The 26,897-nt window shown below is 52.6% G+C and overlaps 1 protein-coding gene across 1 annotated transcript in view; it reads right to left on the reverse strand.

The window, feature by feature from the left end:
- Positions 1-3,516: 3,516 nt before the first annotated feature.
- Positions 3,517-26,897, reverse strand: part of fam189b (family with sequence similarity 189 member B) — a 38,797-nt gene continuing 15,416 nt past the window's right edge. The window contains exons 5-12 of the mRNA XM_078534095.1: positions 18,363-18,470; positions 14,131-14,291; positions 13,944-14,043; positions 10,453-10,537; positions 8,265-8,816; positions 7,372-7,440; positions 6,839-7,140; positions 3,517-3,939 (exon numbers count right to left, since the gene is read on the reverse strand). Of these exons, the coding sequence (XP_078390221.1) occupies positions 3,754-3,939; positions 6,839-7,140; positions 7,372-7,440; positions 8,265-8,816; positions 10,453-10,537; positions 13,944-14,043; positions 14,131-14,291; positions 18,363-18,470 (1,563 nt within the window). The 3' untranslated portion in view covers positions 3,517-3,753. The remainder of the gene's footprint in view (positions 3,940-6,838; positions 7,141-7,371; positions 7,441-8,264; positions 8,817-10,452; positions 10,538-13,943; positions 14,044-14,130; positions 14,292-18,362; positions 18,471-26,897) is intronic.

Below are 26,897 nucleotides of genomic sequence, written 5' to 3' on the forward strand. Positions count from 1 at the left end.
TAAAAGGCTCCCTCTATACTCTCTCCATCAAACACTCCCAGGACAGGTACAGCACAGGGTTAGATACAGAGTAAAACTCCCTCCACACTGTCCCCATCAAACACTCCCAGGACAGGTACAGCACGGGGTTAGATACAGAGTAAAGCTCCCTCTATATTGTCCCCATCAAACACTCCCAGGACAGGTACAGCACGGGCTTAGATACAGAGTAAAGCTCCCTCTACGCTGTCCCCATCAAACACTCCCAGGACAGGTACAGCGCAGGGTTAGATACAGAGTAAAGCTCCCTCTACACTGTCCCCATCAAACACTCCCAGGGCAGGTACAGCACAGGGTTAGATACAGAGTAAAACTCCCTCCACACTGTCCCCATCAAACACTCCCAGGACAGGTACAGTACGGAGTTAGATACAGAGTAAAGCTCCCTCTATGTTGTCCCCATCAAACACTCCCAGGACAGGTACAGCACGGGCTTAGATACAGAGTAAAGCTCCCTCTACGCTGTCCCCATCAAACACTCCCAGGACAGGTACAGCGCGGGGTTAGATACAGAGTAAAGCTCCCTCTACACTGTCCCCATCAAACACTCCCAGGGCAGGTACAGCACAGGGTTAGATACAGAGTAAATCTCTCTCTACACTGTCCCCATCAAACACTCCCAGAACAGGTACAGCACGGGGTTAGATACAGAGAAAAGCTCCCTCTACACCGTTCCCATCAAACACTCCCAGGACAGGTACAGCACGGGGTTAGATACAGAGTAAAGCTCCCTCTACACTGTCCCCATCAAACACTCCCAGGACAGGTACAGCACGGGGTTAGACACAGAGTAAAGCTCCCTCTACACTGTCCCCATCAAACACTCCCAGGACAGGTACAGCACGGGGTTAGATACAGAGTAAAGCTCCCTCTACATTGTCCCCATCAAACACCCCCAGGACAGGTACAGCACGGGGTTAGATACAGAGTAAAGCTCCCTCTACATTGTCCCCATCAAACACTCCCAGGACAGGTACAGCACGGGGTTAGATACAGAGTAAAGTTCCCTCTACATTGTCCCCATCAAATACTCCCAGGACAGGTACAGTATGAGCTGAATCAATCTGCAGTTGTACAGAGTGTACACTGATCTGGAACACTGGGAGTTTGAGCTACGTATATGGTTCAAGTACTTTGGATTAATTCTTTATCCCTTGTTTCCTGCTACATCTCTCCAATCGATTTAGTCGTTTATTCCTATACCACAACCCCTCACGCCCCAATCCCCCCACCGCAGAAAGAGCAGGTTTGGCTGCTGCTGGTAAGCTGATATGCCTGATCCTGCCCCAAAGCTTCCCCCCAACCCCTCACCCAAAGCTAGTAGCCTAGCCCCCGCCCCCATCACCTAAAGCCTACGAGGCCTATAACACCACTACTCCCACCACCCTAAGCCAGCCAGAGAGGCCCAGATCCCAACCCACCCTACCCCAGCCCAAGCCCACGTGGTCCAGAGCCCCAACAGCACCCAACCACCAGAATTCTTTACCGCAGAGGGCTGTGGAGGCTGGGTTGTTAATTATATTCAAGGCTGAGATAGACAGATTTTTAATCAGTAAGGGAATCAGGGGTTATGGGGAAAAGGCAGGAAGGTGGAGTTGAGGATTATCGGATCAGCCATGATCTCATTGAATGGCGGAGCAGACTCAATGGGCTGAATGGACTACTTCTGCTCCTACATCTTATGGTCACCCAGAAACAATCCTCCCACCCCAAGCCAGCAGGATGTGGCACTACCTTGCAGACAACTCACGCCCCTCCATCTGGTCAAGTAGAAAGTTCTGTGCACAGTTTGGTTATAAATTGGCTATTTACAGGTAATTATTTCACACGAGCATCATGCAGTATTAGTGCCCACAATCAGGTCCTCTTGCAGAGAGTTCCAAACACCATTGTCCTGCCCTTAATGAACTGGCAGCTCTCCCAAAGAACATGTTCTCAGGCCTCGCCCTCCACTCTGTTCCTGAAGGCACCAAATACTCTGTCCATTGACACCTCCCAGTGGACAGATGTGAGGCTCGACAGTCAGAGAGCTGGACTGACTCCCTTTCTCTCCTTGTTCAGTAAACCCGTCACAATCCCAGTTCCAAAAACTGCCTGCTGCAGCTGTCCCTCACCAGGACAGGTCTATGATGGTCCATCCACCATCCTCTGACCACTCCCCAGGCCCACGAAGCATTCAGTTCCTTCCAATACAACGGCTGTAATTAGTTCCCCAGCCCGGACTGGGCACTGCACGCTCCATCTTCCTGATCAAAATGCCTCAGAAACACTGATCTAGCATGGAGAATTAGTGTACATGTGGAGGCTGTGACGGGGAGTTAGTGTACACCATGAGGAGCTGTGTTGGGAGTTAGTGTACATGGGAGGGGCTGTGATGGGGAGTCAGTGTACACAGGGAGGGGCTGTGACGGGGAGTTAGTGTACACAGGGAGGGGCTGTGACGGGGAGTTAGTGTACACAGGGAGGGGCTGTGATGGGGAGTTAGTGTACATGGGAGGGGCTGTGATGGGGAGTTAGTGTACACAGGGAGGGGCTGTGATGGGGAGTCAGTGTACATAGGGAGGGGCTGTGACGGGGAGTTAGTGTACACAGGGAGGGGCTATGATGGGGAGTTAGTGTACACAGGGAGGGGCTGCGACGGGGAGTTAGTGTACACAGGGAGGGGCTATGATGGGGAGTTAGTGTACACAGGGAGGGGCTGTGACGGGGAGTTAGTGTACACAGGGAGGGGCTGTGATGGGGATTAGTGTACACGGAGGGGCTGTGACGGGGAGTTAGTGTACACAGGGAGGGGCTGTGACGGGGAGTTAGTGTACACAGGGAGGGGCTGTGACGGGGAGTTAGTGTACACAGGGAGGGGCTGTGACGGGGAGTTAGTGTACACAGGGAGGGGCTGTGACGGGGAGTTAGTGTACACAGGGAGGGGCTGTGATGGGGATTAGTGTACACAGGGAGGGGCTGTGATGGGGAGTTAGTGTACACAGGGAGGGGCTGTGATGGGGAGTTAGTGTACACAGGGAGGAGCTGTGATGGGGAGTTAGTGTACACAGGGAGGGGCTGTGATGGGGATTAGTGTACACAGGGAGGGGCTGTGATGGGGATTAGTGTACACAGGGAGGAGCTGTGATGGGGAGTTAGTGTACAGAGGGAGGGGCTGTGATGGGGATTAGTGTACACAGGGAGGAGCTGTGATGGGGATTAGTGTACACAGGGAGGGGCTGTGATGGGGATTAGTGTACACAGGGAGGAGCTGTGATGGGGATTAGTGTACACAGGGAGGAGCTGTGATGGGGAGTTAGTTTACACAGGGAGGTGCTGTGATGGGGAGTTAGTGTACACAGGGAGGTGCTGTGTTGGGAGTTAGTGTACACAGGGAGGGGCTGTGATGGGGAGTTAGTTTACACAGTGAGGTGCTGTGATGGGGAGTTAGTGTACACAGGGAGGGGCTGTGATGGGGAGTTAGTTTACACAGGGAGGTGCTGTGATGGGGAGTTAGTGTACACAGGGAGGAGCTGTGATGGGGAGTTAGTGTACACAGGGAGGGGCTGTGATGGGGAGTTAGTGTACACAGGGAGGGGCTGTGACGGGGAGTTAGTGTACACAGGGAGGAGCTATGATGGGGAGTTAGTGTCCAGAGGACATTTAGAATACAGCCTGTCTGTAGACTCCGAACGCACAGTGCGCTGGGAGAGGGACTGTCGAAGGTTTATTTGCTTAGAGAACAGTCTCTCTGTAGACGCCGATCAGGCTGTGTGGCCGACTGCTCTCCAGACGGTTAGTGGAGAAGAGTCTGCGCAGACTGAAGGTGGAGGAGCTCAGATCGCCACAGCTCCGTAGGTGAATTCCCTCCTCTCGCCTGACCCGCTGCCTCACACTGCTCTGTAACTGGGACCGGGCCACCTGCAAAAGAAGAATGGGAGTAAGGACAGAACAGGAAAGAACAAATATTTCTATCACCACTTTCACAACCTCATTCTGTCTACACTGTCCCCACCAAACGCTCCCAGGGCAGGTACAGCACGGGGTTAGATACAGAGTAAAGCTCCCTCTACACTGTCCCCATCAAACACTCCCAGGACAGGTACAGCACGGGGTTAGATACAAAGTAAAGCTCCCTCCACACTGTCCCCATCAAACACTCCCAGGACAGGGACAGCACAGGGTTAAATACAGAGTAAAGCTCCATCTACACTGTCCCCATCAAAGACTCCCAGGACAGGTACAGCACGGGGTTAGATACAGAGTAAAACTCCCTCTACACCGTTCCCATCAAACACTCCCAGGACAGGTACAGCACGGGGTTAGATACAGAGTAAAGCTCCCTCTACACTGTCCCCATCAAACACTCCCAGGACAGGTACAGCACGGGGCTAGATACAGAGTAAAGCTCCCTCCGCACTGTCCCCATCAAACACTCCCAGGACAGGGACAGCACAGGGTTAGATACAGAGTAAAGCTCCGTCTACACTGTCCCCATCAAACACTCCCAGGACAGGTACAGCACGGGGCTAGATACAGAGTAAAGCTCCCTCTACACCGTTCCCATCAAACACTCCCAGGACAGGTACAGCATGGGGTTAGATACAGAGTAAAGGTCCCTCTACACTGTCCCCATCAAACACTCCCAGGACAGGTACAGCACGGGGCTAGATACAGAGTAAAGCTCCCTCCGCACTGTCCCCATCAAACACTCCCAGGACAGGTACAGCACGGGGTTAGATACAGAGTAAAGCTCCCTCTACACTGTCCCCATCAAACACTCCCAGGACAGGTACAGCACGGGGTTAGATACAGAGTAAAGCTCCCTCTACACTGTCCCCATCAAACACTCCCAGGACAGATACAGCACGGGGCTAGATACAGAGTAAAGCTCCCTCCGCACTGTCCCCATCAAACACTCCCAGGACAGGTACAGCACGGGGCTAGATACAGAGTAAAGCTCCCTCCGCACTGTCCCCATCAAACACTCCCAGGACAGGTACAGCACGGGGTTAGATACAGAGTAAAGCTCCCTCTAAACTGTCCCTATCAAACACTCCCAGGACAGATACAGCACGGGGTTAGATACAGAGTAAAGCCCCCTCTACACTGTCCCCATTAAACACTCCCAGGACAGGTACAGCACGGGGTTAGATACAGAGTAAAGCTCCATCTACACTGTCCCCATCAAACACTCCCAGGTCAGGTACAGCACGGGGTTAGATACAGAGTAAAACTCCCTCTACACTGCCCCATCAAACACTCCTAGGACAGGTACAGCACGGGGTTAGATACAGAGTAAAGCTCCGTCTACACTGTCCCCATCAAACACTCCCAGGGCAGGTACAGCACGGGGTTATATACAGAGTAAAGCTCCCTCTACACTTTCCCCATCAAACATTCCCAGGACAGGTACAGCACGGGGTTAGATACAGAGTAAAGCTCCCTCTACACCGTTCCCATCAAACACTCCCAGGACAGGTACAGCACGGGTTAGATACAGAGTAAAGCTCCCTCTACACTGTCCCCATCAAACACTCCCAGGACAGGTACAGCACGGGGTTAGATACAGAGTAAAGCTCCGTCTACACTGTCCCCATCAAACACTCCCAGGACAGGTACAGCACGGGGTTAGATACAGAGTAAAGCTCCCTCTACACCGTCCCCATCAAATACTCCCAGGACAGGTACAGCACGGGGTTAGATACAGAGTAAAGCTCCCTCTACACTGTCTCCATCAAACACTCCCAGGACAGGTACAGCACGGGGTTAGATACAGAGTAAAGCTCCCTCTACACCGTCCCCATCAAATCTCCCACGACAGGTACAGCACGGGGTTAGATACAGAGTAAAGCTCCCTCTACACCGTCCCCATCAAACACTCCCAGGACAGGTACAGCACGGTGTTAGATACAGAGTAAAGCTCCCTCTACACTGTCCCCATCAAACACTCCCAGGACCGGTACAGCACGGGGTTAGATACAGAGTAAAGCTCCCTCTACACCGTCCCCATCAAACACTCCCAGGACAGGTACAGCCCGGGGTTAGATACAGAGTAAAGCTCCCTCTACACTGTCCCCATCAAACACTCCCAGGACAGGTACAGCACGGGGTTAGATACAGAGTAAAGCTCCCTCTACACTGTCCCCATCAAACCCTCCCAGGACAGGTACAGCATGGGGTTAGATACAGAGTAAAGCTCCCTCTACACTGTCTCCATCAAACACTCCCAGGACAGGTACAGCACGGGGTTAGATACAGAGTAGCGTTTCCTCCATATCATCCAAAGCTGGTTTGGAATTGGCCTGGTTTGTGGCGGGATTGGTGGGGTCAGGGAATGGGGTCGGCAGGTAGATGGCCTGGGGTCAGGGCTTGGGGCCCGGTGTTGGAGGTCAGGGCCCAGGATCAGACCAAACCCAAAGCTGGTTTCGAATTGGCACAGTCTGCATTGGGATCAGTGAGGTCATGGCCTGGAATCGTGGTTGGGGCTGGAAGGGTCATAGCCCGGGGTCAGGGCGGGTGCCGGAGGTATCATGGCCTAGGGTCAGGGTTGGGGTTGGCAGGGTCATAGCCTGGGGTCAGGGTCCTTAGGGTCATGGCTTGGGATCGGGGCCGGCGGGGTCAAGGCCTGGGGTCGGGGTCGGGAGGGTCATGGCCTGGGGTCAGGGTCAGCAGGGTCATGGCCTGGGGTCGGGGTCGGCAGGGTCATGGCCCGGGGTTGGGGTCAGCAGGGTCATGGCCTGGGGTTGGGGTCGGGGGGGCGGGTATGTTACTCAGTGCAGTGATCAGTCTGAGCTATAAGAAGCATTGAGACCCTCACCTGCTCAAAGCTGCTTCCCCCACTGCCTCTGTCTGTCCTCCGTTTGTTTCCGGCGGCTCCAGCCAGCGAGTGCGTTGGTTCCACAGTGAGGTTACGTTTCGACCGCTGCAGGAATCGCGCTACAAGTACTCTGGTGCCCCGGCACATCTTCAGATCGCCGAGCGAGCGGGTGCCTTCCTTTGACAGCGTCTGAAGGGCTTTGCCTTTCATCGCAGGCCTGAGTTTGCCGAGTGGCATCCGGCGGAGAAGCTCGGGCGTGCCGTGCCGAGAACTGGGCAACAGGCAGGCCTCAGAGCAGGGGGCTGTGGATCAAAGCACACTGATTAGGGAGGCCTCGTCACACCACAGCCAGGACAACCCAGTCATCTGGCACACAACCATCCCCAAACCCTCAGGAAGCCAGGCCCCCGCTACTCCAGCTGAGGGATGAGTGACAGCGGGAGGCCTGGACCTGGGTCATGTCCTGGGAGTTAGTTCCTGAGGAGGTCCCAGGCTGCGGCCTGCGCTGGATGAGATCAGGATTCTCTCCTTACCTGTGTCAGTGGAAGTCTGGGACCTTTCACACTCCGGGGTTTTCGAGGTTCTGTTACCTTCACCTGGAACTAAATCATAAATAATTTACTGAGGAAACATTTTCCCTCTCAAAATGTCCATCAAACGAGCAACATCCTGAGAGTGCGGGACCCGGGAAAAGGAGAAACACGGTGTTAAATGTTGTCTGTGAAACACCTCAGAAGGTTTGCATAGGTTAATGGTGCTTTATACATTCATAATGCTATCTTGAGTATACTTGGTGCTAATCCGATGAGCACTTCACTTAATGGGTTGCATTAATGCACTGATCAATACACGTTCTGAATCTGGCATCTCTCTGTCCCTTGGGCCCCCAATCCTGTATCTTAAAGGGAAGGTTAAGGATTATTCAAGGCTCTGATGCACTCCCCAGTTGAATATCCTGCAGCGTATGGGAGCTGGGGTTGACAGCGGGGAGGGTGGCAGTAGGGAGTGACAGGAACAGTGCCTGTACCCCCACGGGACACTGATAGATCTACATATTATTAAAAAATCCTCCTGTCACCACTTGCTGTACAGGTTCCTGTGTTGACATTTAACATTGGAACTACCCATGTAAACACTTCCAATGGCAATCTTATAAGTAAACAATCACCTGTAACAGTGTAGTTACAGGCCCTGAACACTGGATGGCGGAGTGGGGCCAGTTTCTGCAGTCTCTCTGACCATTCCGCCAATCCTTCCCTCCACACCCCCCCCGGACCCCTCCCCTCCCCCTCGTCCCATTGGCCCCTCCTCCCCTCCATCCTCCCTCGTCCCCTCTGCCCCTCCTTCCCAACCCCTAATGCATCAATAAACAGTACAAGGGATTCAGCTGGAGGAAGCCTGGGCGATGCAGGTACTTTCCACTCACCTGTGTCACTTGTTACACACAGAGCAGGGTCACTATTTGACCTGGTTAGAGGGCAGGCAGCCAGGCTTCTCAGTGGGCTCTGTGGCCGGGAATTCTCACTGTAACGTCGGCTAGGACGCTGTTGCTGGGAACCCTGAGGTGAATTATCCAGCAGCGTCTGGAAGGCCGATGTGTCAGAGGAGTCAGAGCAGTTCCTCTGTCTGCTCAGCCAATCTTCCTGCGCCTGAGCCTGACTGCAGGAAGTTGTTGCTTCCAGGCGCTGGCAGCTCTGAGTGAGAATGTCCTCTCCAGTGGCTTGCTTGGAGCAGTATCGGTTGGAGGCGCTACAGGAGAAGGAACGGCCACTCCTGACACAGGCTCTGAGGTTAGCCGGGTACTGCTCAGCCTCCAGGCCGGGGCCACAGGTCTCAGCCCCACTTTGCATGCCGCTCCTGCTGCGGATGTGGTCCACGGAGCCTTGGACTCCCATCAGGCAGGAGTCTTCGGAGCAGCTGCTGTCATCTGGGATATCGATAATCTCCGACATCATCAGGGAGCCACTGTCCATGGAGCCTGGGAAAAGGAAAACACAGGAAAATCCAGTCAATCCCAATGGGAGACATCCAGAGAGTGGGGGGTGGGGGCAGAGGTTATACAGAGATATTGGGAGGTGTCGGGGTGGGGTGAGGAATGACAGGGAGTGATGAGAGAGAGGGGGAATGAGGGAGGGACAGAGTGAGGGCAGGAGAGGGTCAGGGAGAGAGAGACAGAGGGAGGGAGGGAGGGAGAGGGTGAGGGATGATGAGGGGGAGGAAGGGAGGGTGAGTGGGAGTGAAGGAAGGAGAGGGAGCCAGCAGGGGAGGGAGGGAGGGAGCCAGCAGGGGAGGGAGACAGGGTGTGAGTGTGGGGGAGTGAGTAAGGGGGAGTAACAGGGGGAGAGTGAGGGACTTGGGATGGGATAGTTTTGGAGGGTGCAGTGTTTTCCTGGATAGGGTGTAGCTTTGGGAGGAGAGGGGTTAGTTTTAGGGGGAGCGGGGCTAGTTCTGGGGGGAGAGGATATAGTTTTGGAAGAGAGGGTGTAGTTTTAGGGGGACAGGGGCAAGTCTTGGGGGGGAGAGGATGTCATTTTGGGGGAGAGGGTGTAGTTTTGGGGGAGATGGTTTAGTTTTGGGGGGAGAGGGTGTAGTTTTGGGGGAGAGGGTGTAGTTTTGGGAGACAGGGGTGAGTCTTGGGGGAGAGGATGTCATTTTGGGGGAGAGGGTGTCGTTTTGGGGGAGAGGATGTCGTTTTGGGGGAGATGGTTTAGTTTTGGGGGGCAGGGGCTAGTTTTGGGGGGAGAGGGTGTAGTTTTGTGGGAGAGGGGATAGTTTTGGGGGAGAGGGTGTAATTTAAGGGGAGTTGGTTTAGTTTAGGGGAGAGGGTGTAGTTACGGGGGAAAGTGTGTAGTTTTGGGGGAAGAGGGTGTAGTTTTGGGGGAGATGGTTTACTTTAGGGGGAGAGGGTATGGTTTTGCCGGAGAGGCTGTAGTTTTGGGGGAGGGGGTGTAGTTTAGGGGGAGATGGTTTAGTGTAGGGGAGAGGGTGTAGTTTCAGGAGAGAGGGTGGGGTTATTTCTGGGGATGGGGATTTATTTCTGGAGGTGGCGGGCTCTTTTGGGGGTGGGGCATCATTTCTAGGGTGGGGTTTCCGGGAGGGTAGAGAGGTATTTTTGGGGGCTGATGAGGTATTCAGAGGGGTGGAGGGATTTTTGGGTGGGTGGAGGAGTTTTTAGGGCGGGTGGAGGGTTTTTTTGGGTGAGAGAGGGGTTTTTGGGATGGTGGAGGGTTTTTTGGGGCTGGGGATATTTTTGGAGGTGGAGGGGATTCTTGGGGGTGGAGGGGATTCTCTGGAGTGGAGGGGATTCTCTGGAGTGGAGGGGATTTTTGGGAGTGGGGGATATTTTGGGGGTTGACAGGTTTTGTTGGGGGCAGAGGGTTTTTTTGGGATGCAGGATCTTTTTGGGGGTGTGGGGTAGTTTTGGGGTGTAGGGTAATTTTTGGGGGTGGCGGATATTTTTGAGGGTGGGGGATTTTTTTGGGGTGTGGGGGATATTTTTGGGGTGGGGAGGATATTGTTGGGGCTGGAGGGATTTTTGGGATGGAGGGGATTTTTGGGAGTGGGGTTATTTATGGGGGTGGGAGTATTTTGGGGGTCTTCTCCCCCACCGTTACCTTCTCCGCTGAAAGCTGTCGACAGGATCTGTTCACAGAAGCTGGAGTTGGAGATCTCGGTGAGCTGGTGATCAAAATCCGTCACCTGAATATTTGGAGAGTGAGAAACAGAGACTGAACCCCAAAACTCCCCCCATTGCCCTGATACTTCCCCGTCGCTCTGATACTCCTCCGTTGCCCCGATACTCCCGCTGCCCCGATCTTCCTCCGTCTCCAATTCTCCTCACATCGCCCCAAGATAACCCCCCCAGGGCCCCGGTACACCCTATGCTTAATACATCTCCGTCACCCAGCTTAATGCTGCTCCGTCACCCAGCTTAATGCTGCTCCGTCACCCAGTTTAATGCTGCTCCGTCACCCGGCTTAATACTCCTCCGTCACCCAGCTTAATGCTGCTCCGTCACCCAGCTTAATGCTGCTCCGTCACCCAGTTTAATGCTGCTCCGTCACCCAGCTTAATGCTGCTCCGTCACCCAGCTTAATGCTGCTCCGTCACCCAACTTAATGCTGCTCCGTCACCCAACTTAATGTTGCTCCGTCACCCAGCTTAATGCTGCACCGTCACCCAGCATAATACTCCTCCATCACCCAGCTTAATACTCCTCCGTCACCTAGCTTAATACTCCTCCGTCACCCAGCTTAATACATCTCCGTCACCCAGCTTAATACTCCTCCGTCACCCAGCTTAATACTCCTCCGTCACCCAGCTTAATACTCCTCCGTCACCTAGCTTAATACTCCTCCGTCACCCAGCTTAATACATCTCCGTCACCCAGCATAATACTCCTCCATCACCCAGCATAATACTCCTCCATCACCCAGCTTAATACTCCTCCGTCACCCAGTTTAATACTCCTCCGTCACCCAGCTTAACACTCCTCCGTCACCCAGCTTAACGCTGCTCCGTCACCCAGTTTAACGCTGCTCCGTCACCCAGCTTAACGCTGCTCCGTCACCCAGCTTAATGCTGCTCCGTCACACATCTTTATACTCCTCCGTCACCCAGCTTAATGCTGCTCTGTCACCCAGCTTAATACTCCTCCGTCACCCAGCTTAATGCTGCTCTGTCACCCAGCTTAATACTGCTCCGTCACCCAGCTTAATGCTGCCCCGTCACCCAGCTTAATACTGCTCCGTCACTCAGCTTAATGCTGCTCTGTCACCCAGCTTAATACTCCTCCGTCACCCAGCTTAATGCTGCTCCGTCACCCAGCTTAATGCTGCTCTGTCACCCAGCTTAATACTCCTCCGTCACCCAGCTTAATGCTGCTCCGTCATCCAGCTTAATACTCCTCCGTCACCCAGCTTAATACTCCTCCGTCACCCAGCATAATACTCCTCTGTCACGCAGCTTAATACTCCTCCGTCACCCAGCTTAATACTCCTCTGTCACCCAGCTTAATACTCCTCCGTCACCCAGTTTAATACTCCTCCGTCACCCAGCTTAATACTCCTCCGTCACCCAGCATAATACTCCTCTGTCACGCAGCTTAATACTCCTCCGTCACCCAGCTTAATACTCCTCTGTCACCCAGCTTAATACTCCTCCGTCACCCAGTTTAATATTCCTCCATCACCCAGTTTAATACTCCTCTGTCACCCAGCTTAATGCTCCTCCGTCACCCAGTTTAATGCTCCTCCGTCACCCAGCTGAAGACTCCTCCGTCACCCAGCTGAAGACTCCTCCGTCACCCAGCTTAATACTCCTCCGTCACCCAGCTTAATACTCCTCCGTCACCCGGCTTAATACTCCTCCGTCACCTGGTTTAATACTCCTCCGTCACCCAGTTTAATACTCCTCCGTCACCCAGCTTAACGCTGCTTCGTCACCCAGCTTAACGCTGCTCCGTCACCCAGCTTAACGCTGCTCCGTCAACCAGCTTAACGCTGCTCCGTCACCCAGCTTTATACTCCTCCGTCACCCAGCTTAATACTGCTCCGTCACCCAGCTTTATACTCCTCCGTCACCCAGCTTAATACTCCTCCGTCACCCAGCTTAATACTCCTCCGTCACACAGCATAATACTCCTCTGTCACCCAGCTTAATACTTCTCCGTCACCCAGCTTAATACTCCTCCGTCACCCAGTTTAATGCTCCTCCGTCACCCAGCTGAAGACTCCTCCGTCACCCAGCTTAATACTCCTCCGTCACCCAGTTTAATACTCCTCCGTCACCCAGTTTAATACTCCTCCGTCACCCAGTTTAATATTCCTCCGTCACCCAGCTTAATATTCCTCCGTCACCCAGCTTAATACTCCTCCGTCACCCAGCTTAATACTCCTCCGTCACCCAGTTTAATACTCCTCCGTCACCCAGCTTAATACTCCTCCGTCACCCAGCTTAACGCTGCTCCGTCAACCAGTTTAGCGCTGCTCCATCACCCAGCTTTATACTCCTCCGTCACCCAGCTTAATGCTGCTCTGTCACCCAGCTTAATACTCCTCCGTCACCCAGCTTAATGCTGCTCCGTCACCCAGCTTAATACTGCTCCGTCACCCAGCTTAATGCTGCCCCGTCACCCAGCTTAATGCTGCCCCGTCACCCAGCTTAATACTGCTCCGTCACTCAGCTTAATGCTGCTCTGTCACCCAGCTTAATACTCCTCCGTCACCCAGCTTAATGCTGCTCTGTCACCCAGCTTAATACTCCTCCGTCACCCAGCTTAATGCTGCTCTGTCACCCAGCTTAATACTCCTCCGTCACCCAGCTTAATGCTGCTCCGTCATCCAGTTTAATACTCCTCCATCACCCAGCTGAAGACTCCTCCGTCACCTAGCTGAAGACTCCTCCGTCACCCAGCTTAATACTCCTCCGTCACCCAGCATAATACTCCTCCGTCACCCAGCTTAATACTCCTCCGTCACCCAGCTTAATATTCCTCCGTCACCCAGCTTAATGCTCCTCCGTCACCCAGCTTAATACTCCTACGTCACCCAGCTTAATACTCCTACGTCACCCGGCTTAATACTCCTCCATCACCCGGCTTAATACTCCTCCATCACCCGGCTTAATACTCCTCCGTCACCCAGCTTAATACTCCCCGTCACCCAGCTTAATACTCCTCCGTCACCCAGATTAATACTCCTTCGTCCCCCAGATTAATACTCCTCCGTCGCCCAGTTTAACACTGCTCCGTCACCCAGCTTTATACTCCTCCGTCACCCAGCTTAATGCTGTTCTGTCACCCAGCTTAATACTCCTCCGTCACCCAGCTTAACGCTGCTCCGTCACCCAGCTTAACGCTGCTCCGTCACCCAGCTTAACGCTGCTCCGTCACCCAGCTTAACGCTGCTCCGTCACCCAGCTTAATACTCCTCCGTCACCCAGCTTAATACTCCTCCGTCACCCATCTTAATACTCCTTCGTCCCCCAGATTAATACTCCTCCGTCACCCAGCTTAATACTCCTCCGTCACCCAGCTTAATACTGCTCCATCACCCAGCTGAATAGTCCTCCATTCAGAAGAGACTGTCCTATCGGCTTCTCCTACCTGACTGGCAGTGCTGTTCCCAATGACAGCTTCATATGGTGGTGGGAAGTCAGTGGGGTACAGGGGGACTGGGCTGTCCATGGAACCGTTATAGGTGATACTGTGAGAGAAACAAACACCGAGAAGCTCAGGACTTGGCTGTGGTTAAGCTGGTCAATTGAGACCAAAGCATGAAGGGTCTGCTTACCTCTGAGCGTCAGTCTCTGAGCTGCACGTGTACTCCGGAGGATAGTACGGAGGAGGTGGGACAGGTGGAACGAATTCATCTGGATCGGACATGTGCCGCAGGAAGTTATCATGAGGAGAGTTGCATTCTGGGTTCATGGATCTGGATCGCTGTGGAACCAGCTGTTGGAAATAAGGAGGAAAAATTTACCCCCCTCACGTCTGCACCATTCCCCAACTTACCCCCTCAAATCTGCACCATTCCCCAATTTACCCCCTATCTGCACCATTCCCCAATTTACCCCCCTCATATCTGCACCATTCCCCAATTTACCCCCATCATATCCGCACCATTCCCCAATTTACCCCATCACATCTGCACCATTCCCCAATTTACCCCCATCACATCCGTACCATTCCTCAATTTACCCCCTCACATCAGCACCATTTCCCAATTTACCCCCTCACATCAGCACCATTCCACAATTTACCCCCTCACTTCTGCACCGCTTCCCAATTTACCCCCTCACATCTGACCATTCCACAATTACCCCTCAAACATCTGCGCCATTCCCAAATTCACCCCCTCACATCTGCACCATTACAAGAGTGACATCACAAAACAGCGCAAGAGAGCGGCGGAGAGATCAGAACCAGCGTGAGTGCGGGGAAGCTTCAAAAAGTGACATCAGTACAAAGGTGAGAGCTGATTGGTGAGTAGTGGGCAAGTGTTTTTCTCCAGTTTGTTCTCCAGTTTTTCTCCAGTTTAAAATAGATTAAGCTAAGGAAAGATAAGAGTTCTAGTTTATATTTAAAGTACATAAATAATTAAATTTTTTTTACTGTATTTAACTTAAAGTGAGGGGTTTTTTTTCGACTAGAGGCATGGCAGGACAGCTCAGTCCCATGTGATGTACCGCCTGCAACATGTGGGAAGTCCTAGATACTCCTTGCGCTCTGACCGACCACGTGTGCAGGAAGTGCCACCAGCTGCAGCTACTTGAGCTCCGAGTTTCGGAGCTTGAGCGGCAGCTGGAGACACTGAGGTGCATCCGTGAGGCTGAGAGTTTCGTGGATAGCACGTTTTTAGACATGGTCACCCCACAGCTTACAAAAGTACAGACTGAGAGGGAATGGGTGACCATCAGTCAGAAGGTGTCAGGCAGGTAGTCAAGAAATCCCCAGGGTGCATCTCGCTCGAGAACCGTTTCTCTGTGTTGGAAAACGATGAGAGTGACGCTTCCTCTGGGGAGTGCAGCCACGCTCATGGCACTGCGAGTGGCTCAGCTGCACAGGGGGGGAAGGAAAAAGAGCGGAAGAGCAATAGTGGCAGGAGACTCGATAGTAAGGGGAACAGACAGGCATTTCTGCGGCCGTAGATTCGGGACTCCAGGATGGTATGTTGCCTCCCTGGTGCCAGGGTCAAGGATGACACTGAACGGCTGCAGGGCATTCTAAAGGGGGAGGGCAAACAGACAAAGATCATGGTACACATTGGTACCAACGACATAGATAGAAAGAGGGATGAGGTCCTGCAAGCAGAATTTAGGGAGCGAGGGAGCAGATTAAAAAACAGACCTCAAAGGTAGTAATCTCTGGATTACTTCCGGTGCCATGCACTTGTGAGTATAGAAATAGGAGGTTAGTCCAGATGAACGCGTGGCTGAAGAGATGGTGCAGGAGGGAGGGCTTTAGATTTCTGGGACATTGGGTCCATTTCTGGGGGCGGTGGGACCTGTACAAGGCAGACGGGTTGCACTTGAACCGGAATGGGACCAACATCCTTGCGGGGAGGTTTGCTAGTGCTGTTGGGGAGAGTTTAAATTAACTTGGCAGGGGGTTGGAATCCTGAGAGGAGGTTCAGCAGGGGGAGATGCACAGCCAAAATTAGAGGAGAGAGCAAGTGAGTCTAGAAGGCATAAAAATTATAGGCCAGTTAAGGCGTAAGGGAGTTTGGCAAGGTTGGATGGTATTTATTTTAATACAAGGAGTCTGACGAATAAGGCAGATGAGTTGAGGGCATAAATTAACACATGGAAGTATGATGTCATTGCTGTCACAGAGACATGGTTGAGAGAGGGGCAGGATTGGCAGCTCAATATTCCAGGATATAGGTCTTCAGGGAAGGAGGTAATAGAGGAGAGGGTATCACAATATTGATCAAGGAATCAATTACAGCAGTAAGGAGGGATGACATCCTAGAAGGCTCCTCAAATGAAGGCATATGGGTAGAACTAAAAAGAAGCAATTACATTGCTGGGAGTGTACTATAGGCCCCCAAACAGTCAGAGAGAAATAGAAGAGCAGATATGTAGGCGAATTTCAGATAAATAATAGGGTAGTAATAGTGGTGGATTTCAACTTCCCCAACATTAACTGGGTTAGTCATAGTGTGATAGGTTTAGAGCGAGCAGAATTCTTAAAATGCATCCAGGAGAGCTTTTTAAGCCAGTACGTAGAAGGCCCTACAAGAGAGGGGGTGGTCCTGGACTTAATTTTAGGGAATGAAGCTGGGCAAATGATAGAGGTATCAGTGGGGGAGCATTTTGCAGATAGTGATCATAACTCCGTTTGATTCAAGGTTGTTATGGAAAAGGACGAGGATGGGCCAGAAATCAGAGTTCTAAATTGGGGGAAGGCTGATTTTAATAAGATCAGATATGATTTGGCCAGAGTGGACTGGGAGCAGCTACTTTTAGGTAAATCTGCGTCACAGCAGTGGGACTCATTCAAGAAGGAAATAGGGAGAGTACAGGGCCAACATATTCCAGTAAAGACAAAGGGTGGGATCAACAAATCCAGGGAACCCTGGATGTCGAGGGATATACAGGATTGGATAAAGAGAAAAAGGGAGGCTTAAGGCAGATGCCGAGGGCTCAAAACGGCAGAAGCCCTAGAGGAGTATAGAAAGTGTAGGGGGAAACTTAAAAAGGAAATTAGGAGAGCAAAAAGGGGCATGAAGAAACATTGGCAGGTAAAATAAAGGAAAATCCAAAGTTATTTTACAAGTACACTAAGAGTAAGAGGATAACTAGGGAAAGAGTAGGGCCCATTAAGGACTGTAGTGGTCATCTGTGTATAGAGTCGGTGTTCACAAGTGAGAGGGACGACGTGGGTATGGAGATCAGGCAGATAGACTGTGATATAATTAAAGAAATTAGCATAGAAAGGGAGAAGGTTCTAAGTGGTCTGGCAGGCTTAAAAGTAGATAAATCTCCAGGCCCGGATGAAATGTATCCCAAGCTGTTGAGTGAGACAAGTGAGGAGATAGCAGGGGTGCTGGCAATAATTTTCAATACCTCTCTGGCCACAGGAGAGGTGCCAGAGGACTGGAGGACAGCCAATGTGGTACCGTTATTCAAGAAGGGAGGAAGGGATAAACCAGGGAACTACAGGCCAGTCAGTCTAACCTCAATGGTGGGGAAACTATGGGAAGCAATTCAGAGGGACAGAATTAATCTACACTTGGAGAGGCAGGGATTAATCAAGGACAGTCAGCATGGTTTTGTTAAGGGGAGGTCATGTCTATTAGATGGTACACACTGCTGCTACTGTGCATCGGTAGTGGAGGGAGTGAATGTTTGTGGATGTGGTACCAATCAAGTGGGCTGCTTTGTCCTGGATGGTGTTGAGCTTCTTGAGTGTTGTGGGAGCAGCACTCATCCAGGCAAGCGGGGAGTATTCCATCACACTCCTGACTTGTGCCTTGTAGATGGTGAACAGGCTTTGGGGAGTCAGGAGGTGAGCTACTCGTCGCACGATTCCTAGCCTCTGACCTGCTCTTGTAGCCACAGTATTTATATTGCTTGTCCAATTCAGTTTCTGGTCAATGATAACCCCCAAGATGTTGATAGTGGGGGATTCAGTGATGGTAATGCCATTGAATGTCAAGGGGAAATGGTTAGATTCTCTCTTGTTGGAGATGGCCATTGCCAAGCACTTGTGTGGTGTGAATGTTACTTGCCACTTGTCAGCCCAAGCCTGGATATTGTCCAGGTCTTGCTGCATTTGGACATGGACTGCTTCAGTATCTGAGGAGTCGCAAATGGTGCTGAACATTGTGCAGTCATCAGCGAACATCCCCACTTCTGACCTTATGATGAAAGGAAGGTCATTGATGAAGCAGCTGAAGATGGTGTCAAGACACACTTTGGTGCTTTGTACCAATGTGTGTTTTTCAGACACCCTATTTCTTGTTTCCTCCTATCTCCCACTGCGCCCCTCTTGACCCTGTGATGTTGACTGAATACTCACAATGTGCAGGACATCGACAGTGAACATCTGGATGCAGCAGATCACAGTGGAGAGGGTGCAGATAATGGTGGACAGGATGCTGAGTCCACACACACTAAACAGCAGGTCCTGAGAGACAGAAACAAGGAGTAGGAAATACCATCAACACAAACACCTCATTCCCTGAAACCAGGGAGTGACACAGAGGAACACCCCTATCCTGGAGTCAATGTTCCAGCTCCTGTCCTGGGGACAGTGCCCAAGCCCCTGTCCCTGTCCCTGTCCCGGGGTCAGTGCTCCGGCCCCTGTCCCTGTCCTGGGGTCAGCGCACCGACCCCTATCCCTGTCCCGGGGTCAGCGCTCCAGCCCCTGTCCCTGTTCCGGGGTCAGCCCTCCGGCCCCTGTCCCTGGACTGAGGTCAGCGCTCTGGCCCGTGTCCCTGGGTCAGCGCTCTGGCCCCTGTCCGTGGGTCAGCGCTCCAGCCCCTGTCCCTGTCCCGGGGTTAGGGCTCCGGCCCCTGACCCTGGGTCCGTGCTCATGCCCCCTGTCCCTGTCCCGGGGTCAGTGCTCCGGCCCCTGTCCCTGTCCTGGGGTCAATGCTCCGGCCCCTGTCCCTGTCCCGGGGTCAGTGCTCCGGCTCCTGTCCCTGTCCTGGGGTCAGCGCTCCGGCTCCTGTCCCTGTCCCGGGGTCAGCGCTCCGGCCCCTGCCTCTGTCCCTGGGTCAGTGCTCAAGCCCCCTGTCCCTGTCCCGGGGTCAGTGCTCCGGCTCCTGTCCCTGTCCCAGGGTCAGTGCTCCGGCCCCTGTCCCTGTCCTGGGGTCAGTGCTCCAGCCCCTGTCCCTGTCCCGGGGTCAAGGGTCCGCCCCCTGTCCCTGTCCTGGGGTCAATGCTCCGGCCCCTGCCTCTGTCCCTGGGTCAGTGCTCAAGCCCCCTGTCCCTGTCCCTGGGTCAGTGCTCCAGCCCCCTGTCACTGTCCTGGGTCAGCACTCCAGCTCCCTGTCCCTGTCCCGGGGTTAGTGCTCAGGCCCCTGTCCCTGTCCTGGGGTCAGGGTTCCAGCCCCTGTCCCTGTCCTGGGGTCAGTGCTCAGGCTACTGTCCCTATCCTGGGGTCTGGGCTCCGGCCCCCTGTCCTGGGGTCAGTGCTCCGGCCTCTGTCTCTGTCCTGGGGTCAGTGCTGCGGCCCCTGTCCCTGTCTCGGGGTCAGCGCTCCGGCCCCTGTCCCTGTCCCGGGGTCAGCACTCCGGCCCCTGTCCCTGTCCCGGCGTCAGCGCTCCGGCCCCTGTCCCTGTCCCGGGGTCAGTGCTCCGGCCCGTGTCCCTGGGTCAGCGCTCCGGCCCCTATCCCTGTCCCAGGGTCAGCGCTCCGGCCCCTGTCCCTGTCCCTGTCCCGGGGTCAGTGCTCCGGCCCCTGTCTCTGTCCTGGGGTCAGCGCTCCGGCCCCTGTCCCTGTCCCTGTCCCAGGGTCAGCGCTCCGGCCCCTGTCCCTGTCCCGGGGTCAGCACTCCGGCCCCTGTCCCTGTCCCGGGGTCAGCACTCCGGCCCCTGTCCCTGTCGGGGTCAGCACTCCGGCCCCTGTCCCTGTCCCGGGGTCAGCACTCCGGCCCCTGTCCCTGTCCCGGGGTCAGCACTCCGGCCCCTGTCCCTGTCCCGGGGTCAGCGCTCCAGCCCCTGTCCCTGTCCTGGGGTCAGCGCTCCGGCCCCTGACCCTGTCCCAGGGTCAGAGCTCCAGCCCCTGTCCCTGTCCCTGTCCTGGGGTGGGGTCAGCGCTCCTGTCCCTGTCCCAGGGTCAGCGCTCCTGTCCCTGTCCCAGGGTCAGCGCTCCAGCCCCTGTCCCTGTCCCGGGGTCAGTGCTTTGAACTGTCCCAACATAGGAACAGCGGACTTATGAGTAGGAGTTGGCTATTCAGCCCTTCAAGCCTGCTCCGCCAATCACTAAGATCATGGCTGATCTGGTTGTGGTTCCAACTCCACTTTCCTGTCTGACACCACCCCCCACCGCTGATAGCCCTAGACTCCCTCGTCTATCAAAAATCTGTCTAACGCAGCCTTGAATAAGTAGCTGGATCGCAAATATGGGTGTTGCCTATGGTAGTTGAGCAGAACAGTAGAAGTGTTTTCAACAGAAGTGTTGCAGAGGGAGCATTCTGGATTGTTTCCTAATTGTGTTGTAACGAGATCAAAGGCTCATAAGGAAGGACAAGACAAATGAGATAAGCAGGCAGTTCAAAGGGAAGAAGAAGGTGTCGAAATCCAATTAGCTGGCACTGTATTTTATAACATTGTTCAGGAGGAAGGGATGCAGGATAGTTCAGCTGAAATGTTTAACTCAAAGAGGTTAGTGGAGTTACAGAAAAATTATTTGCAATTAAAACAGTTATATCAGAAAGCTTATTCAGAAACAGGAGCAAAATGTATTCCAGTATGTTATTACCTTCGGGAAGGTGTTTTAATGAGAAAGTGGAGGTCGGATCATGTCTCAGCAAATGAAAGCTTGAGGGAAGTGCATCAGATTGTTATCCCATTAGGGTAGAGAAATGAGATTCTGGGGATTGCTCATGGAATTCCAGTGGGGGGACATTTAGGAATTAGGAAAACACAGGAAAAAATACGGAGGTATTTTTTCGGCTAGGATTGCATAGGGATGTAGTCAAATTCTGTAGAACCTGTCATACATGTCAAAAACAGGAAAACCACAAGCAGCGATTAAGCCGGTGCCTTTAATTCCAATATCAGCATTTGAAGAACCTTTTACCAGGGCCGTGATTGATTGTGTAGGACCCCTCCCTAAGACTAAAAGTAGAAATCAATATTTATTGACAATAATGGATGTGTCTACCAGGTTTCCTGAAGTGATACCTTTAAGAAATATTACAACTGAGGTGTTTATGGAGGAGCTAATTACAATTTTTACCAGATGCGGTTTACCTAAGGAAATACAATCAGATCAGGGGTCAAATTTCATGTCACAGCTGTTTAAGGAAGTAATGAACAGTTTGGGGATAAAACAGTTTAAGTCAACAGCTTTTCATCTGGAGTCACAAGGAGCTTTGGAAAGATGGCAGCAAACTTTAAAAACTATGGTAAGAGCGTATTGTCAAGATAATGCACAGGATTGGGATACAGGAATTACATTTTTGTTATTTGCTATTAGAGGCGCTCCTAATGCATCGATTGGTTTTAGCCCTTTTGAACTAGTTTATGGTCATGAGGTAAGGGGACCACTGAAATTGATTCATGAGAAATTGGTGGATCAAATTCAGAAACTACTCTCCTGGATTATGTATCAAATTTCAGGGAAAGATTGAACAGAGCATGTGAGCTGGTTAGGGAACATTTAAAGACATTACAGCAAGTGACGAAAGTCAAGGCAGATAAGAAAGCTAAAACTCGCAGCTTTGTTTCTGGGGAGAAAGTACTAGTTTTGTTACCATTACTAGGTGATTCATTAAATGCAAGATTTAGTGGGTCTTACAAGGTTGAAAAGAGGTTGAGTGAAGTAAGTTATTTAATAAATCCTCCAGATAGAAGAAAGAAGCAGAGGGTGTGTCATGTAAATATGCTTAAAAAGTACTTTGACAGGGAAGAGGAACAAAAAGAGGTGTTAGTGATGGTGGAAGATGAGAAAGAGGTAGAAGTGCAGGGTTCTGAAACTGGTTTTCCTCTAATCAAATTGGATAATGAGGGGGGTGCTTGAAAATTTAAATGAAATATTGAATTCCCTTCCAAGCAAATGTCAAAGTGATTCGGAAAAGCTTTTGCAGTCACACAAATCTATTTGTGGAAATAATTTGGGAAAGATGCATTTAGCTTTACATGATGTATGTATAGAAATGCCATCTTCAATAAGGCAACAACCTTGTAGATTAAATCCGGCAAAGTTATCACAAGTACAAAAAGAAATTGATTTCATGCTTCAAAATGATAGCATTGAGTCTAGTTGCAGTAACTGGAGTTCACCAGTTGTACTGGCACCGAAACCGGATGGAACACAAAGACTGTTCGAAAGGTGAATGAGGTGACAAAAGCGGATTCATATCCCAAACCACGGTTGGAGGATTGCATTGAGAAAGTGGGACAATCAAAATTCATCACAAAGATTGACTTGCTAAAAGGATATTGGCAGGTACCAGTGTCGGAGAGAGCAAAGGAGATATCAGCTTTCGTAGCGCCAAGTGGACTATATCAGTTTAAAGTCACTGCCATTTGGTATGAAGAATGCACCTGCGATGTTTCAAAGACTGACAAACAAAGTAATTGCGGGTCTAAGCAATTGTGCTGTTTATATTGATGATCTAATAGTTTTCAGTGAAATGTGGGAGGAGCATTTACAGCATCTGGAAGAATTATTTACTTGACTACAAGAAGCTAATTTGGTGATGAACTTGGCTAAAAGTGAATTTGCAAAAGCGCAAGTTACGTATCTAGGCCACACCATTGGACATGGTAAGGTGTCTCTGAGAGATGTGAAAGTCAAGGCTATCGTGGACCCAGTGCCTACAACAAAACGAGAAGCTTTGAGATTTCTGGGCATGAGTGGGTTTTACCGGAAATTTGTACCAAATTTTAGCCAAGTGGTTGCTCCACTGACTGAACTATTAAAAAACAAGAAGTTTCAATGGACACTGGAGTGTCAGAAGTCATTCGATAGTTTGAAAACTGTATTAACTACGACACCAGTGTTGGCAGTACCCAGTTATGCCAAGCAATTCAAGTTGGCCATTGATGCAAGTGATATAGGCACTAGGGCTGTACTGTTACAAGAAGATGGCACTGGAATTGAAAAACCGATAGAGTATTTTTCACGGAAGCTGTATGTACAACAGAGAAGATATTCGACGATCGAGAAAGAGACTTTGGGTGGAATTTTCTGAGCCCGCTGGTGGTGGGTGTGATAGGTGGTGTGCGCAGAAAATATGGTGGGACCCACTTCACGACGGCATGAAGGCAGGTCGCGATCTTCCGCTCAGCCCGCCAACGGCAGGCCACCTTTCCCGCCATCGGTCAGCAAGGAGCTAATTGTAATACATTAGCATATAATTAAAAGGTCATCTTGCTGGGCTCCGGGAACCCCGCTGTATCATCCGTCCACATCAGCGGGAAAACACGCCGACGTGTTTCACAACAGCACGTAGGCAACGTGCACTTGGCGGCCTTCACTATGGGGGAACTGAGGTGAGTGAGCAGCAGCGTTCTCCACAGCTCGCCTGTTGCTTACAAGACTTAGGGGTGCTGGGGGGGGATGGGGGAAACTGATGCCTGGCCCCGCAGGCGACTGCTGAGGGGTGGGGGTGTCTGGGGGCAAGTGCTGGCCAGCCTCAGAGGCGACTGCTGACGACGGGGGGGTGTCAAGTGTTGCCCTGGCACTGCATTCCGCTCACAGGTGGGGGGCAGGGTAAGCCAGGGCAGTGCCCGCGCATTAGGGACACCTGTATAAACTGACCATGCCTCTGTAACTAAGACAGATTAGGCGCAGTCACAGTGATATGATAGGGGTCAGGCTCCTAGCCTGCCCGCCCATGCAAGCATTGTGGAGGATGCACGCCCTGATCTCAGGATTCCCACAGGTGCAGGGTGCGATTGACTGCACTCATGTGGCGCTCAGGTCTCCATCGCTACACTCAGTGGACTTCATCAACCACAAGGGCTTCCACTCACTGAATGTGCAGATGCAATGCGACCACCAGAAATGCATTCTGCAGGGAGTGTGCACAACACCTACACCCTGAGTCGTTTGCAGATCCCTGCAGTCTTCCAGGGTCCACAGAGGCTGCAGGGTTGGCTCCTCGGGGACAAGAGCTACCCGCAGAGGCCGTGGCTGATGACACCTGTGCGGCGGCCTCAGACTGCAGCAGAGCGACGCCATAATGAGGCTCATGCAGCAGCTCGCAACTTGGTGGGGCAGACCATCGGGATGCTGAAGATGAGGTTCCAGTGCCTGGACCAGTCTGGTGGAGCCCTGCAATACAGTCCACAGAGGGTGTCACGCATCGTCGTCATCTGCTGCGCCCTTTACAACCTGCCGCTGCAACAGGGTGAGGAGCTGGAGGATTTGCATGTCTCCTCCAATGAGGATGACGCTGATGGGGATGAGGGTGAGGGGGTCCTCGGTGGTGACGACGATGGGGATGAGGCTCTCGCACTGGCCGGACGAGGCAGGCGCACTCGGGAAGCCTTCATAACTTCAGATTTGTGGAGGATGATGACGACATGCAGTGAGGTGTCCCCTTAGATCCTCACATCACAGTTGTGAATGGTTGACTTGAGTCTGGCTTATGGCAGCGCCAATACCCTCTGTGAGAATGCTCCTGTCATGGAGAGGCAGTGGAGGCCCTAATCATCGCTCGATCACAGGAGGATGATGACAACATGCAATGAGGACAGTCCATAGATCTTCACATGGCCTCTGAGAATGTCTGACTCCTGTCTGGCCGAGGGCAGCTCGCTTGCGCTCTGTGATCAGGGCCATCTCAGAGATGCAGCCATGAAGCTTTAGACACATCTGATGCTGTGTCCGCCTTCAGCATCTCAGCCCTTCAGGAGCTGGTGCACAGCATCACTGGTCGCAGATGCTGGTGTGATGGGGGCCAGCCCCACCTTAAAGGTGCTGAGAGCACACACTACATTCTGGCAGCAATGACCAGCACCGCCGAGGTGCAGGCATCAGTAATGTTTCCAGGGAGTGAGAGGCTGGACCATCACTGTGGTCTGAAGGCCGCACAGAGCACAGGGAAGAGGCCCTGGACTGAGACACCTGCCTTTTATCTTGTACAGAAAGTTTTCACATCTGAGTGACAAGAACACTGCTCATCAGAACAAGGAGCCATAGGCAGGGAGACATTCTTGGGAATTTACTGACAATAGTGAACATTAAGTACAAGTGATTAACACCCGTGCCCAGGCTGCGCGACTAATTCTCCTGAACTTTCCTAACCCTGCTGCTACAGTGAAGGTGGAGGCAGCCTGCTAACTGTGATGCCCTGACTATGATGACTTCGGTGGGCGTCCTCTGGAGGACTGAGACTTGGAGGGCCCCAGCTGGCTTTCAGGGTCCTGCTGTGTGGCAGTGGCACCCTCCTCGGCCTGTGAAGCTGGACCTGCGGAGGTCACTGGAAGAGGGGAGTCAGATGGGCCGGTCACTCCCAGAGTCACCTGGTGGATGGCCCTGGAGTTTGCATCTGCTGATCCTCCTCCCTGTGGGTGCCTGAGAGCTCTTGGTTGATTCCGTGAGTGGAAGGGGTAGTTGGAGTGAGATCGAGCTGCCCAGCAAATCCTTTCACATACACAGTTGGAGGCCAACTATGGCATCAGTGATGGAGTGATGGAGTTCAGCCCACACAGCAATGCAGGAGTGATGTCCTGGACCAAGGTCTCCATGGCGGCTGCTATCCTGCCAGTGTTGACCTCCGTGTGTTGCAAAGCCGGCGCTATCACCTCAACCTGAAGACGGACAGACTGCTCCATCATGCTTTGCAATCTGAGGGGTGCAGCGGACATCCCTTCCTGATGCTCCCGAGTTTGCCTTAGCAGCTCCAGCAACTGTGACATGACCAAGTCCAGAGGCTCGTCATCTGACTTGGACTCAGCAACGTTCTGGCCTCCAGCAGTCCTCCGAGTGCCGGGGACATGGGAAGTCCCTGCCTCCGTCTGCTGTGGATCAGAAAGTGCAATGTGCTCACCAGATTGTGATCCTGAGGCTATTCTAAAGCTAGGTCCCACCGAGGTATCTGTCTCTGCACTGGTGGAGGGTGTGGGTGAGCGCTGTGATGGGACTTCAGGGAGGGCGCCTCCAGATTCCTCTTCAGAGGTTTCTTCAGAGCTTGATTGGAGGCCCTGGGTTGTGGACTCTGTCGGCTGCTTCCCAGATGTGCCTGCGGAAGCAAAGGGAGATAATTAGTGCCTGGCAGTGGCCTGTGAAAGAGGACACATTACTCACAGCATGGTTGTCTGATGGATGTTGCACTGCTGGATCCTCACTTGGTAGAGCAGCGCCTGGTCCTGGTCATCACCGGCCAGCTGGATGGCTCTATTTTCAAATTCTGTCAGAACCTTGAATTCCGGCATCCCTCCACCTGTCTGCGACCTTTTCCTCCTGTTGTGAGCCAGTTTGTCCTGCATGGATAGAGGTGAGGAGAGTGTATCAGGATGCCTGCCAGGCCAGATGATAAGTATGCCTGGCCTGTGTGGGTGGTGAGTGGTCCCATGGACGGGATGAGGACAATGACGGTGAGTGTGAGAGAGTAAATGGTGATGTCCCTTGCACTGGCAGTGAGTGAGGGCCCTGTGGGTGTGTGATGGGTTTGTGAGTGTGAGAGTTGGGAGTGATGAAAAGAGTGACTTACCCTGGTGGAGCGGAGGGGATCATTCATCCTTTTGCGGCACTGGGTGGCTGTCCTCCTCTGCTGAGTGTTTGCACTGACCACCGCCTCCCAAGCTGGGTTGGTGGCATTGCTGCCCACCCTGCGGCCAGAGCGGGGGGTACAGCAAATCCCGTCGGGCCTCCACGGCATCCAGCAGTCACTCAACGAACCCGTCGTTGAAGCTGGGTGGGGGCTGCAGTC

This window comes from Cetorhinus maximus, chromosome 36 (genome assembly GCF_964194155.1).
Source record: "Cetorhinus maximus chromosome 36, sCetMax3.hap1.1, whole genome shotgun sequence".
Lineage (NCBI taxonomy): Eukaryota > Metazoa > Chordata > Chondrichthyes > Lamniformes > Cetorhinidae > Cetorhinus > Cetorhinus maximus.